General features: G+C 51.9%; 1 protein-coding gene across 12 annotated transcripts in view; it reads left to right on the top strand.

The window, feature by feature from the left end:
• Positions 1 to 13,001, top strand: part of NELL2 (neural EGFL like 2) — a 391,818-nt gene that overhangs the window by 254,726 nt on the left and 124,091 nt on the right. For all 12 annotated transcript variants that reach the window (XM_070049719.2, XM_070049717.2, XM_070049716.2 and 9 more), the window contains one exon: positions 3,994 to 4,119. In XM_070049719.2, the coding sequence (XP_069905820.1) occupies positions 3,994 to 4,119 (126 nt within the window). The remainder of the gene's footprint in view (positions 1 to 3,993; positions 4,120 to 13,001) is intronic.

Below are 13,001 nucleotides of genomic sequence, written 5' to 3'. Positions count from 1 at the left end.
AGTGCGCCCAGCTCCTTCGGGGCATCCGCTTGGCAGCCCTCTCCCACTGTCTGCAGCTCTTTCTGCTCGGAAGGAAGTCACAGAGTCCCAGTCTGCTGTGTGGTGCAAGCCTCCCATGGCTGCGTTTCTACTCTTGGGACCGTCCATATTTGACGTAGAAGACACCCAGCAAATGTGTAGAGAATTGAATTCAGTTGTCAGAATTTGTCTCATTAAGTTTTTGAGTTGGGATTTGGAGCTGCAGTTCACTCTGGATTAAATTTGAACGTGATTTCCAGCAGGTTACTTTGTAGTCATGGCATTTTGAGTGTGAGAGTATCCATATGTGTAAAGGGAAGTGGCATTTGTGAGTCTGCGATCTTGGTACGTGGTGAATGCCGCCCTTTGGGGAGTGCTCCCTCTGAAGAGAGCACAGGAGGAAGTCAGAGGAAGTAGCATGCCATCTGCAGTATGGTGGTTCTGTTGTGTTTGGTTTTGCAGTTTTTTTTTTTTTTTTTTTTTTTTTTTTTTTGACAGGCAGAGTAGACAGTGAGAGAGAGAGACAGAGAGAAAGGTCTTCCTTTGCCGTTGGTTCACCCTCCAATGGCTAACACGGCCGGCGCATTGCACTGATCCGATGGCAGGAGCCAGGAGCCAGGTGCTTCTCCTGGTCTCCCATGCGGGTGCAGGACCCAAGCACTTGGCCATCCTCCACTGCACTCCCAGGCCACAGCAGAGAGCTGGCCTGGAAGAGGGGCAACCGGGACAGAATCCGGCGCCCTGACCAGGGCTAGAACCCGGGGTGCCGGCGCCGCAAGGCGGAGGATTAGCCTAGCGAGCCGCGGTGCCGGCTTGGTTTTGCAGTCTCGCTTCCTGCTCCCTCACAGCACTGCTCCCAGTGTAGGCGGCTGCTTTATGTCTCTTGCTCATGAACCCAGTATGTCTCTGAGATCCAAATCGCTGAAGTTCTTAAGAGGGTTTATGCTAAGAGGCTTCTTGTTTTTGCTTTACAGCCTGACATTTGGGCTTTTTCTGACCATTTGTTAGCATAAAAGGGAAACATCTGCAAAATGAAACTGGAGAAGTTGGTGTCCGCCCGCCTGTGGGCTGGGTACCTGTGCTAACTGTGAGCGCTGGTGTTTGGGAGGCCAGCTTGCATTTGCATGGATTCTCCCCATTGTCCTTCATGAACCAAATTGTCTGCGAACCCCTGGCTGTCTGCAGGGTCCCGATGACACCAGTGACCCTTCGCCAGCTGCTCTGCCAGAACTTCAGTGCGGTCAGTTGTGCATCACGCAAATGTTCCTGAAGGTGTCTGGGGCATCTCACAAACACTTAGGAGTTCAGTTTCCCGAGTTTGGCGGCTGCTCGTGCTGTGTAGGCTTCCTCGGTAGGAACTGTGTGGTCTGTGCAGTGTTGCCGTGCCTGCTGCAAATGATGCTTTCTCATCTGGGACTTAGTTTCCTGCTCTGGGCACCAAAGCTGCGTTCCTGGCTGTAGCAGGGACCCTGATCTCCCAGCAGGAGCTGCTCCTGCTTCAGGAGTGCTGTGCAGTGCTCAGAGCAGTCCTCCCTCTGGTGACCACTGAGTTGTGGTCCTTACTCTCGTACCTTTCTTCCCTAAAGGGGAATTGTCCGGCCTGTGTAGTTCACAGCCGTAGGCGCAGGGGCTCCTGCCACAGCTGCCCGATAATGTTCACTTCTGCAGTCTCTGCTCATGGGCTAGGCCACAGCCGTCTGTGCAGGGAGCTGAGCATGCTCACAGCCCGTGAGGTTCCCATGTGACCTGAGGGTGCCAGCAGATGAGTTTCCTGCAGACACCCCAGCGTGCTTGCAGTGGAGTTTGGGCTTCCCTTGAATGTGGTGCTTTCCTGCTGTTGAGAAGGAGCACGGCCTCGTGGACAGGTGTCACTCCGGAGTGAGAAACGGCCATTCTGAAAATCCCCACACATTAGCCTTGAGGCACTCGTGCACACATTCTGTAGCATTTATTGATGAAGAACTGCCCTGGCCACCCTACAAGGTAGAGAGATACACTCAGTGATTCATTAGACCAGGAGTCATCAAAGTATGTCCTTGGAGATAAATCTGGCTCACTGCTGATTTTTAAAAATATATTTTGTTGGACTATCACCAGACTCATTCATTTATGCATTGCCTGTGACACCCACAGCCTACATTATTCACTGCCTGTCTCTACAGAAAAATTTTGCTGACCACTGCGTTAGGCTTACTATGGAGAATATTAAAAAAAAAAAAAAGTAATTACCTGTGTTGCACCACAGACAATTAAATTAGACTTTGGGGTGAGGGTTTGGGAGTTGGTCCAAGAACCAGTGTGTTTAAAAGCATCCCAGAAGAATATAACGAGCAGACAAAGTTAAGAAACACTAAAGATAACCACTTACCCATGAGGTGTGTGTGTCTTATGGGGGAGGAGGAAGTTCACAGAAAGGAAAGATAATACTACAGCGACTTCTATCACAGAGAACTCAAGAGGTCCCTGGGAGCCCTGCGTGGGGAGCAGTGCACTTCCTTAAAGAGGTTTTCACAGGTGGGACGTTCCAGTGGATTCTCACAGGACAAATCCACGGTGTGCAGGATCCACTTGGGCGGTACTGGGATGGTGGTTCTTAGACAGCAGCAGGTGTCGAGACTCATAGGAAGGAGAGCAGCCCGTTATGGGATGACCAGCACTCAGAGTGGCCAGGCTGGTGAGCGTGGGGAGGAGAGTGAATCGGAGGGTAGAAAGCTGGGAAAGCTGTCTGGGGAGAGCTTCGTATGCCAAGATGAGAGGTTTAGAATTCGTGATGTTCACCACGGGATAGGATAGAAACTTGGTTCTGTCTAGGCCTCAGCTTTCCTTTCTGTGTTAGGTGTGCCTGGGTCAGGTGATCAGCAGCCCTGAGGTGCGGCTGGGTCAGGTGATCAGCAGCCCTGGGGTGCGGATGGGTCAGGTGATCAGCAGCCCTGGGGTGCGGCTGGGTCAGGTGATCAGCAGCCCTGAGGTGCGGCTGGGTCAGGTGATCAGCAGCCCTGGGGCGCGGCTGGGTCAGATGATCAGCAGTCCTTTTCCTCTGAAACATGGGCTCCTGAGATTCTGTCAGGCGCATCTCTGGCTGCTTGCAGGGCTGGGAGTGTTGTTGGGGCTACAGGAATGACCTGGCCCTGGTGGTCTGCAGCTGCCCCATTGCTGATCATAGCGTGAATGGAATCAAAGCTGCTTTGTGGATTCATCAGAAAGGCGTGACAAGGCAGACTCTGCAAGGCGGTCCGTGTGGTCAACATGGAGAGTGCTGCCTAATGGAAAGACACGTGTGCACTACTTTCTCCGTACATGGAGAGGTGCCACAGGACGGGGACAGCATCGTTACCCATCAGGTTCCTCGGAGTCGGCACTCAGGCCTGTCGGGTTGACATCTCTAACTCTTCATTCTCAAACCTTGGTGTGTGAGTTACAAGATCTTCAGTATGACTGTGTTACCACTTCATTTTACTGCAGTGTGACTTCTCACCTGCAGCAGGTCTACCACACTGTGGCAGCTGTGCCTGCCTGTACCTCTGAAACACTGCGTGTTACTGGCTTCCCAGGCTAAGTGAAGTAATTCAGGTTCTGTCACAGGGTCTCCCGACACACACGGAACAGCCGTGATTCAGAGGATAATGTGCGGTGGGCTCCATGACGCAAGATCCTTGGACTTAGTCTTGCGTTGTGCTTTGTTTTTATCAAACACAGGTAGACACATGCACCAGAATTTCAAAAGGTATTTAGAATGGGGCACGATGATAGAGACCTATTTGAAACTCTAGGAAGATGTTTTGTAAAACACACACACACACACACACATACACACACAAACCCTCATGTGATTTCTGTCATTAGAGCATCAAACGTTCCCATTAAAGGGGGTTCTGGGTGCCGTTGGGTTGGTAGCTGTGCCCATCCCGTCCAGGACAGTTGCAGGGGACTCCAGAACAGGGGCCACCGCTCACCTCCCTGCCTTCTTCTCTGCAGACATGGACGAGTGTGCTGAGGGGCGCCACTACTGCCGCGAGAACACGGTGTGCGTCAACACCCCCGGCTCCTTCATGTGCGTCTGCAGGGCGGGCTACATCCGCATTGACGATTACTCATGTACAGGTGAGTGGTGGCATTAAGTTGTTTATATGCCTTAAGATTACTTTCAAAAGTTGCACTAACTCTGTTTTTTCAGTAAGCATGCTGTAGCTATTCCGACACAAGCAGCCATCAGCACAGCCTGTCCGCTTGGTTTGGTGGTAAAGAGTGAGTCTTGTGAGGAGAGGAGTACCAGCTGGCTGGGCCTGTTCTGAACCCCTTGATGGGGAGATAAAAGAAACGCTAAGGGGCCACAAAAACTCTGTCTCCTGGCAGATCTGGATGGTGTTTCCTTTATGTGACAGTAGAGTTTTGAGTAGAGGAAGAATGCCATTAACAGTATGATGGTTTTCAGAAGTAGATTCTCGGAGGTCTAGGGCTTGGGCACATTAGGTAGAGCCGGGCTTCGTCTAGAATCCAGGAAGTACAGATGAGGGGCAGCTCCAAGAAGTTTTCTCTGGTTCTGCTGGAGGAAATTCAGCCCCTTCTGTGCCTTCCGGAATCCTGCTAGGGGTGTCGTGAGCATCAGCAACATCTGAAGTGGGTCCTCGGGTTCCTTCCTACAGCATGGCTTCAAGCATGCCCTGGAGACCATGGAGTTGAGTGTGAAATAGGATATTCCTTTGGAATTCAGATGTTTAAAATAGAAGAAACACAAAAATAACCTTTTTTAAAATACAGATCATAAAACTAGAGAGCACCTGAAAATATCATTCCTGCCACTTGTTACCTCCAGCTCCAGAATCTGTATTGGATGGACATACGAACAGTGCCTAGAGGTTTCCAGGGGAGAGGGCCGGTCGTACTCCCTGGTGAAAGTACACGTGTGTAGTAATGGTGTCCCTTCACCTCACTGTGTTGGTTGTCTGCTCCTGCATCTTCATTGTGGCCTCTAAGTCATCTGCTGATTCGTGTCTTGATGATTACATTTAGTATTTATATAAAATCGCACAGTGGTGGAAATAGGAGAAATAATGAGAAGTGACTTTCAAACTTGTGAAGAATAATGAAAGAGACCCCAAAAAGATGTTTAGCATAGAGGTGCCAGTGGAGTGAAAATCCCAGCCTATTTTTGTCTGTTCATCCTAAATATTTCCTATTGTGGGAATGACTGTGCAGTTTTTCATTAGCCAGGATTTAATGCTGTGTAGTACAGAGTGCTTGAAAGAGTCCTACAGGGGTGTTTTCAACGTAAACGGGAAGAAGTCATACAGGATGAGTGGAGAATAAATTACGTAGTCGACTGTGACATTGGTAACATCGCTAAGCCCGAGTTCCAGTTTAATGTGACACAAGAAATGTCAGATCAAACTGCTGCAGCTCGGAAGGTGCTGTTTCAAGATGTCGTTGTAAAAGATCTCCAGCAGTTTGTGAGGACTCCTTGATTCTTCGGCGTTGAAGATACAAAAAGCTTTGTACATTTCTGTAATTCCTAGTGATTTATTTTTCGTCTTAAAATGAAGTGTTGGAGATTTGGAGCAGGAGGCTAGGGCGCATGACTCGGCCCCGTGCTGGGTGGGGGTGTCCCTCGGAGCAGGGTCTTCTGCAGAGGTTGTTTGTGCCTGAGTCTGTGGGACACAAGCCCCAGGCCCGGGCTGCCTTCCTGCAGGGCAGGCGGCCTGCAGCCTCAGCTCTCCTCGCTCAGTGCCTGCGCCTCCAGAGAAAATCCCACAAACTGCTGTTTGGTTTTGGCGGCTCAGGGAGGGTTCCCGTCAGGATTCCCAAGCATCTCATGGGGGAAGTGAGCGGTCTGGTTGCAGGAATGTGAAGGAATGACTGGGTCATTTTGAGAAGAGCTGCTGTCAAGGCCGTGCTTTTGTGCTTACAGAGGAGAGCCAAGAGTCTGTGGGTTGCGTGGGTGGTGGGGATGCACTCCCTTGGCGAGCCACTGGGATGCCTGTGCACACACTGCGCGCCACATCCCCTGTGCCTCCTCTGAGGGGAGATTCCTAGTGACATCACTGGCTCTGTGAAATTGAGAATTTACATCTGTACACAAAAGGTGAATTTTCTAGCAAAATGAGGGGATTTTATTATAAAAAGTCAGCATATTTCATATTTATTTATAAGGGGGAGAGAGAGAGGTTCCATCTGCTGGCTATGCTCCAAATGCCTACAACAGCCCACAGTCAAGACGGGACCCGGCTGAGGCCAGGAACTGGAAAGTCATCCTGGGTCTCCCACATGGGTGGCAGGGACCCAAGTACTTGAGCCATCACCTGCTGCTTCCCAGGGTGTGTGTTAGCAGGAAGTTGGAATTGGAAGCAGAACCAAGACATGGTCCCAGGTACTCTGATATGGGATGCAGGTGTCCCCAGCAGTCTGTTAACCAGTGAGCCAAACACCTGCCCCTGTGAGTGGAGTATTTTTTTGTCATGTACAGTGAGTGCTAAAACTTTTCTTTGTGCTAGGCCACAAAGGGACAGGGTTTTGGTAAAGGAAATGAATGTTTAAATTCTACTTTCCAGAATTTCCCCCTCTGCACTCTGGCATTAGTGTCTCCTGTCCTGGTCCTTCCTTTTTAGAAGCCCCTCCCATGCACCAGCAGGACTCTGGTGTGATGTAGATCTGGATTGCTGTCTGGGAACGTGCACAGCAGGCTTCTCTTAGCTGCAGTAGAAGACTACCTGGAACTCGCTAGGGCCTCGCCGCAGAGCCGCCCCTGAAGCTGTGGCTGGGTCCTTGTGATTCAGCTTTTGCTTTGCTTCTGCCCCACCCCTCCAGGCTGCTGAGGGCCCTGTGCCATAAGACGCCTGTGCAGCCAGCAGGCCCCCAGGTTGCGTGCTTACCCTGCAAGGTGAGGGCTGATGGCAGACACTGTTGTCTACGGAGGCTGCAGAGCGGTGCATGTGCTGCCCAGTCAGGAGCTTTGGCTGATGCAAGCGGCCTGTCCTATTCTCTGGTGCTGCTGGCTCGCCTGCAGGGATGATGGTTGCAGCGCAGTAACTGCCTCCAGGGCTGGGTAGATTGCCCCCCCCCCTTTATTTTCAGTGTCAGATGATTTGATTCAGGTTTTTCACCTGCTTTTGAAATCTTAGATTTGGAAGAATTCCTGAAGATGCGCCAGTAGAGTCCCTACTTTCTGCAGATGAGGCCAAGGCCTAGAGAGCCTGACTGTCTCTCCCACCGTCCCACAGTTCCCGAGATGCAAAACGGGCGAAAGATGAGCCTCCTTACTCCTGACTCTTCTGCTGGCCACCATTTGTCTCATTTGCAACCACGAAGACCTAAACAAAGGGAAAAGGCCCATGTGTCCTGCAGAAGTGTATTATTCCCTTTCTACTCTTCAGTGATTATGCTGTCTCTCTTGTGGATTTCATGGTAACAGCCCTAAGTCAGAAGTTAGTACAAGGGAGACAAGTTGGGTCTGGCATTGTGGCTTCGTGAGTAAAGCCACCACCTGCAATGCTGGCATCCGTTATCGGTGCCAATTTCCATCCCAGCTTCTTTGCTTCTGATCCAGCTCCCTGCTTATGTACCTGGGAAAGCAACGGAGGATGATCCAAGTCCTTGGGCCCCTGCACCCAAGTGGGAGATCTGGAAGAAGCTCCTGGCTCGTGGCTTCAGCCTGGCCCAGCCCCAGTAACTGTGGCCATTTGGTAGTGAACCAATGGGTAGAAGATCTCCTTCTCTGTCTTTCCTCTCTCTGTATATAACTCTGACTTTCAAATAAACAAACAAATATTAAAAAACAAAGCAAGTCCCCAGTTTGTTGCGTGGATGGAGTCAGGTCTGTGCTTGACTAAACGTGGTGCAGTTTTCCTTCCAGGGAAGATGTCGTTGATTTTCCTCCTAATACTTGACAATTTCTGTCTCGCATTTTTTCCTGTTTGTTTAGAAGAAAGATTGTATTCCTACAAAAAAAAAAAAAAAAGCTGAAGGAGAGAGGAAAGGAGGGGAGTAATAAGGGGAAGAGAGAGAGAGAGAGAGGGAGAGAATAGAGGAGGGGCGGGAGGCAGGACTGGATTCCCTTGAGCCAAGGTGTTTGAAGCCTGTTCTTCAGACCTCTACAAAAATGCCTGGATTTTTGTGCGTCGCTTTGTCTGCTGGCTGTGTGAACTCCTGGCTTTTTTGGTTAATAAGCATCGGTGAGGTTGGGCAGCACTTCCTGAGTCTGGCTGGCATCTCTTCTTGGAACAGGCAGAGACTGTAACAACGGTGGAACAGAATTTGGGGATCACTGATTGGGGAGGTGCCACCTCAGAGCGTGCCAGTGTCCCTGTTCTGCCCTCTCTTTCTAAGGGAGTCTGACTGCCTGTGCTGAGGAGCCGTGGTTTCCCTGCTGTCGCTCAGTCCTCCAGGATGCCGGCATGCGAAAGGGAAGGTGGGCAGACGGGAGAGGTGGCTGGCGCTCTGATGTGGCCCCGCTCAGGAAGTGATCGATCCTCTTGGGCCATGGTCACTGGGAGAAGGGGAGGGTAGTTTTGCCTCTCCACCTGCCTAGGTTCTTGACGCTGAAGGCATTTTTAGTTATCAGAGCTCCCCAGGGTGTGGACAGGGGCTGCTGCTGACGTGGGGTAGGTAGGTGGGGCTGGGATGCTCTTCGCATCCTGTAGTGTGAGCGTTGGCCTAGCTCTGCTCAGGAGGAAAAGCCCTGCTCCCCTGGGAACCTCGCTCTGGCCCCTTTGCAGATGACTCTTCAGTCTTCATCTGGCCCAGGCCGGCTCCCAAAACAAGGAATTATGTGGCTCCAAATGTCAGTGATGCAGGGCTGTGAGACCCTGCTTTGAAATGAGCGGATCAGAATTGTAGTGCGCAGTTCCCCTGCACCTCCCCGCTCCCCATCCGGGTCCTTTAGGCCCTCTGTGCTGATGCTGTCTGTCACTCCTCAGGGTGCTTGGCTTCCTGTTTTGTCCTTTGACCATGAAGGGGGCCCATCTCAGAAAGTCCCAGCCCCACTAGGTTCTCCTGCTTCTTTCACCTGTCCCAAACCCATCTTAGTTGACCCATGGAGTGGTCTCCAGTGGTAAATTTGCAGCTTCAGCAAGTACGACAGATTGCCTGGGGGCCCTCAGATGATGCTGTCCTGGTGCCTGCCGCAGAGGCCCCTCTGCCTGGCTGCCCTGTTACCCCGCAGAGGCCCCTCTGCCTGGCTGCCCTGTTACCCCGCAGAGGCCCCTCTGCCTGGCTGCCCTGTTACCCCGCAGAGGCCCCTCTGCCTGGCTGCCCTGTTACCCCACAGAGGCCCCTCTGCCTGGCTGCCCTGTTACCCTGCCTCCCAGTGCTTGCTCTGGCCCACGTCACAAGTCACAGGTGCTCCCGGTGTCAGCACAGGCAGCCTGGATGCTCGGCTTCTCTCTGGTTCCCAAGAGGCCACACTGCTGGGAGTTCTAGCTTTGTGCTGCAGTGAGCACTCCTGGAGCTCACATGCCAAGACCTCCCCCCTGGTCAGGGCCAATTTAGTTAAAGTTATTCTGGCATCCTGTTTGTCTTGTTTATGGGGAAAGAATAGAGAATTTTATAATGATACCAAGTTTTCTTCACTTATCTTTGTTATTATTGATTTCCTAGCATGAAAACAGTGGGTGCCCTCAGGCACGAAAGGTTACGGAAAAGGATTTCCTGCTAGGCACATGAGATGGGGATTTTAAGGCCATTGTGACCCCTTGATGCCCCTCACTCACGTAGCTGTCATGCGTGTTTCTTTATAGCTTTCTCAAATAATGCTAAGAAAGATAATTTGATAGCGTATTTAAGGAAATAATATTTTGGGAAGGCAGCAATGACCTTTTTTTTAAAATTCTGCCTTCTCCCAAAAAGAATTTATATTGAAGGGAGCAATTTATTCCATGGAAGGACAATAACTTAGCTATTTAAAAATAGCTCTAGGTGGATTTATCAATGTCACAGGCACAGAGTAAGACAGATGATTGCTGTGTGTGTGTGTGTGTGTGTGCGCTCCATGCTAATGGCTGACACATAAATGCTACAGGAAATGAGAATAGTGGGGCAGTGACAGAAAGCTTGGGGGGTCACAAGGGGTGCACATCCCAGAGGACACAGACAGGGAACAGGAAGTGAAAATATGCCTGTCAGTGTTCCACGAGCATTCAAAACGAGCCCAGTTATTTTAGTTATAAAATGCCTTGACAACTTGTCTCTAATAGATGGCGTCTCCCAGAGGAGATGCTGGATAAATACCAGCCACCATTAGTGGCGCTGGTACAGCTGGGCAGGCTGTCCTCCCGAGAGATGTCCCGTTCTTGCACATGGACACTCTTCTTTGGCTACCTCTAACAGAGTTCCCAGTTTTCATAAAAAGACGTGGCTTTGTCGGACACTGGCATGCTTATGGACAGTACTTGCTTTGTGCTGTGGCTGGGGTATAATGTGGGGAGGGGAGACCTGAGTGACAGGACTTCACTTTCTCTGCAGGTTTGAAATGCTCCTTCCTTAGCTCGGAGAGTGGAAAGTTCCCCTGGTGCTTGGGAGTGAGAGTTAGGGTGTGATAACCAGGGACAGAGTGGCTGCACTTGGCCTGCCCGGAGTTGGGAAGCCGGGTCAGAAGAAGCACACTGCACCAGCATCGGCCCTCCCAGCTGGCCGCTGGGTGCCAGGACTGTAAGAGGAGACTTCTGCATGTCTGTGAGCAGCTGCTGCACGTTTCCTTTTCCTGGAATCAGTGTTAGAAACCCTAGAGAACTATGGCCCGTGTCCGACTTTGTAGAAAATGGGAAAAGCGGGCAGTGTGGGTTTTACAGTACATCCCCTGAGGCTGAAAGATACACCATTCTCCTCCTAGAGTTCACTTTGAATTGTGTAAATGTGTAGGTTTTACTGAGTAATTTGCAAATGTACATGTGATCACAAAAGCAATTAAAATACCAAGCCTCAGGACTCAAAGCATCAATGTTCAAAGTTTTCTGCAGACAGATATAATCCAGAAAGCTCCCGCAGAAGAGGTGTGCTGTGCGTGCCAGAAAGAGGGAATGCCAGAACCATGCCAAGAGCGCACGTGGAGGCTAAGCACGTGTGTGCTGGCATGCAGCTAGTGGGCACGCAGGTGCTTAGCAGGGAGCCGAGTGTCCTGTGACAGATGAAGAGCTCAGAGAGGAATCTATGCTCCCTGCATCTGTCAGTGAGTTTGAAAGCCTCACCAGCCCCACAGAGCAGCTTCCAGGCTTGTTGGAGTCTTCATGTGTCTGTGTCCAGTGGCAGCCCAGTGGGTGCGGCCTCATTTGCAGAATGCCCAGTCCATGTGACCACAGCGGCCTGGCTCTGTGCAGGCTCCCTGAGCCCTCACTGGCAGGCCTCTCCTCCTTGGACTGGGTACTCAGTCAGACCTCCCAAGGGGTGCGTTCTGTGAGTTTTATTTTGGGTCTTCGACGTGAAAAGCGCGGAGGTGAATATCCACAGCTGAGTCAAGAGGGTCTGCCGGCCAGGTGTCGGAGTAACAGACGCATGTAGGGAATGGGATCGCTGCGGCAGAAGCTGGGCAGGTGCCCTACCTGTCCCTTCCCGATGGCCACTTTGGTTGGGCACCTGCGATGGGAGCTTGACCTTCCCTGTGCCTTCTCACCGTGGGAGGCTCTGCAGAGCCAGTTCTGTGCTGGTTGCTGCAAGGACTCCTGACGGCTGTGCCTTGTCTTGCCGTCCTTCCTCCTGTCCAGGGCCTCCGGCACGTCTAAGACAGACGATGGGTGGGTCTCGTCTCCCAGGGCAGGAGCCTGCCTGCTGTGTGTATTTTCAGGGGAGGGCTCAGTCACATGACTGCTGTACAGTGCTCTGGCTGTCTTTGCGTTGCTGCCTGTTCAGTGAGTAGAGCTTTGCTCTTGTAACTTCTGATATGATAAGATTTCCTTTTACGCAAGCAGAGGTCGTGTCTCCAGGGGAAGAGGTTGTGTTATCTACTAGTGCACGACAGATCCCTGCAAAACGCTGCAGCTGAGGGCAGCACACAGGCAGCAACACGCAGTGTGGGTCTGGAGCCGGTGGAGCGGGCGTGGTGCTGCCAGGCACTCTGCCGCAGGGCCTCCGCAAGGCCCAGCCGGGTATCGGCCAGGACTGTGGAGGAGCCGTCCTCACACTGGCCTATCTGGGGTTGGTGGCTTCAGCTCCTCACAGCATTGGGTTGTAGACTGCCGACAGGCCTTGCCATATAGTGTTTCCCACGGGTCGGCTTGCTTCGTGAGAGCCAACGAGAGCAAGCCTGATGGGTGGACAGAAGCCACCATCATCTGTAAGCTAGCTGTGGACGTCCTCTTGGCCTGGCTGTAGGGCTTGTTAGAAGCAAATCCCTGTCCCATTCCCTGCTGGAAGACAGAGCACAGACGGCCTGGGCAGCCAGAGGCGGGCATCACTGTGCCATCTGAGGCTAATCGCCACAGACGGTGAGTAGCACACAGTCACCCAACCCCTCCAGCACATGCAGACAGCTCCAGGAACAAGTGCAGCTGTTGGGTTGCAGCTGGGGAAGCTCATCCTCTGTCCCTCAGTTCCTTCACATGCTTTGCACGCATGCTTTACGTGGGCACGGGGCGGGTGCTGTCTGCCATAGTAGATGGAGGTTGAGGAACACCGTCATTAGGGTGTGGCACGGTTCAGTCTGTGAGAGCTGTGTGCAGGGAGCTGGGGGCCAGTGCAGACAGCGAGCGCCCTGGCTGCATCCTCCGTGTGGCCGGGCTCACCAGCTGTGAGCGACGCTGGCGCTGAGGTTCCTGGGGACGAGCGGACATTCGGGAGAGAGGCAGTGAGGCAGGAGGGTGATGTTTCAGAAGGCAGGCACGGGGTGTGCGTGGTGTACGGTAGCAGCCTTGGCCCTCCAGGAAATTCTGAGGCACGTTCTGTGCCTCCTGAGGCACTGCAGCCAGTCTGTGCACATCGCAGTGAAGCTCCGTGTTAGTGGCTTGTTTTGTTTTAGTCATATGTTGTTTTCAATTTTTGCCGAAAAGTTTGTTAAATTGATG

Source organism: Oryctolagus cuniculus, chromosome 9 (genome assembly GCF_051225735.1).
Source record: "Oryctolagus cuniculus isolate XC-2025 breed Fujian yellow rabbit chromosome 9, ASM5122573v1, whole genome shotgun sequence".
Lineage (NCBI taxonomy): Eukaryota > Metazoa > Chordata > Mammalia > Lagomorpha > Leporidae > Oryctolagus > Oryctolagus cuniculus.
Note: the sequence above shows the minus strand (reverse complement) of the source record. Positions and strands in the feature narration are given on the sequence as shown.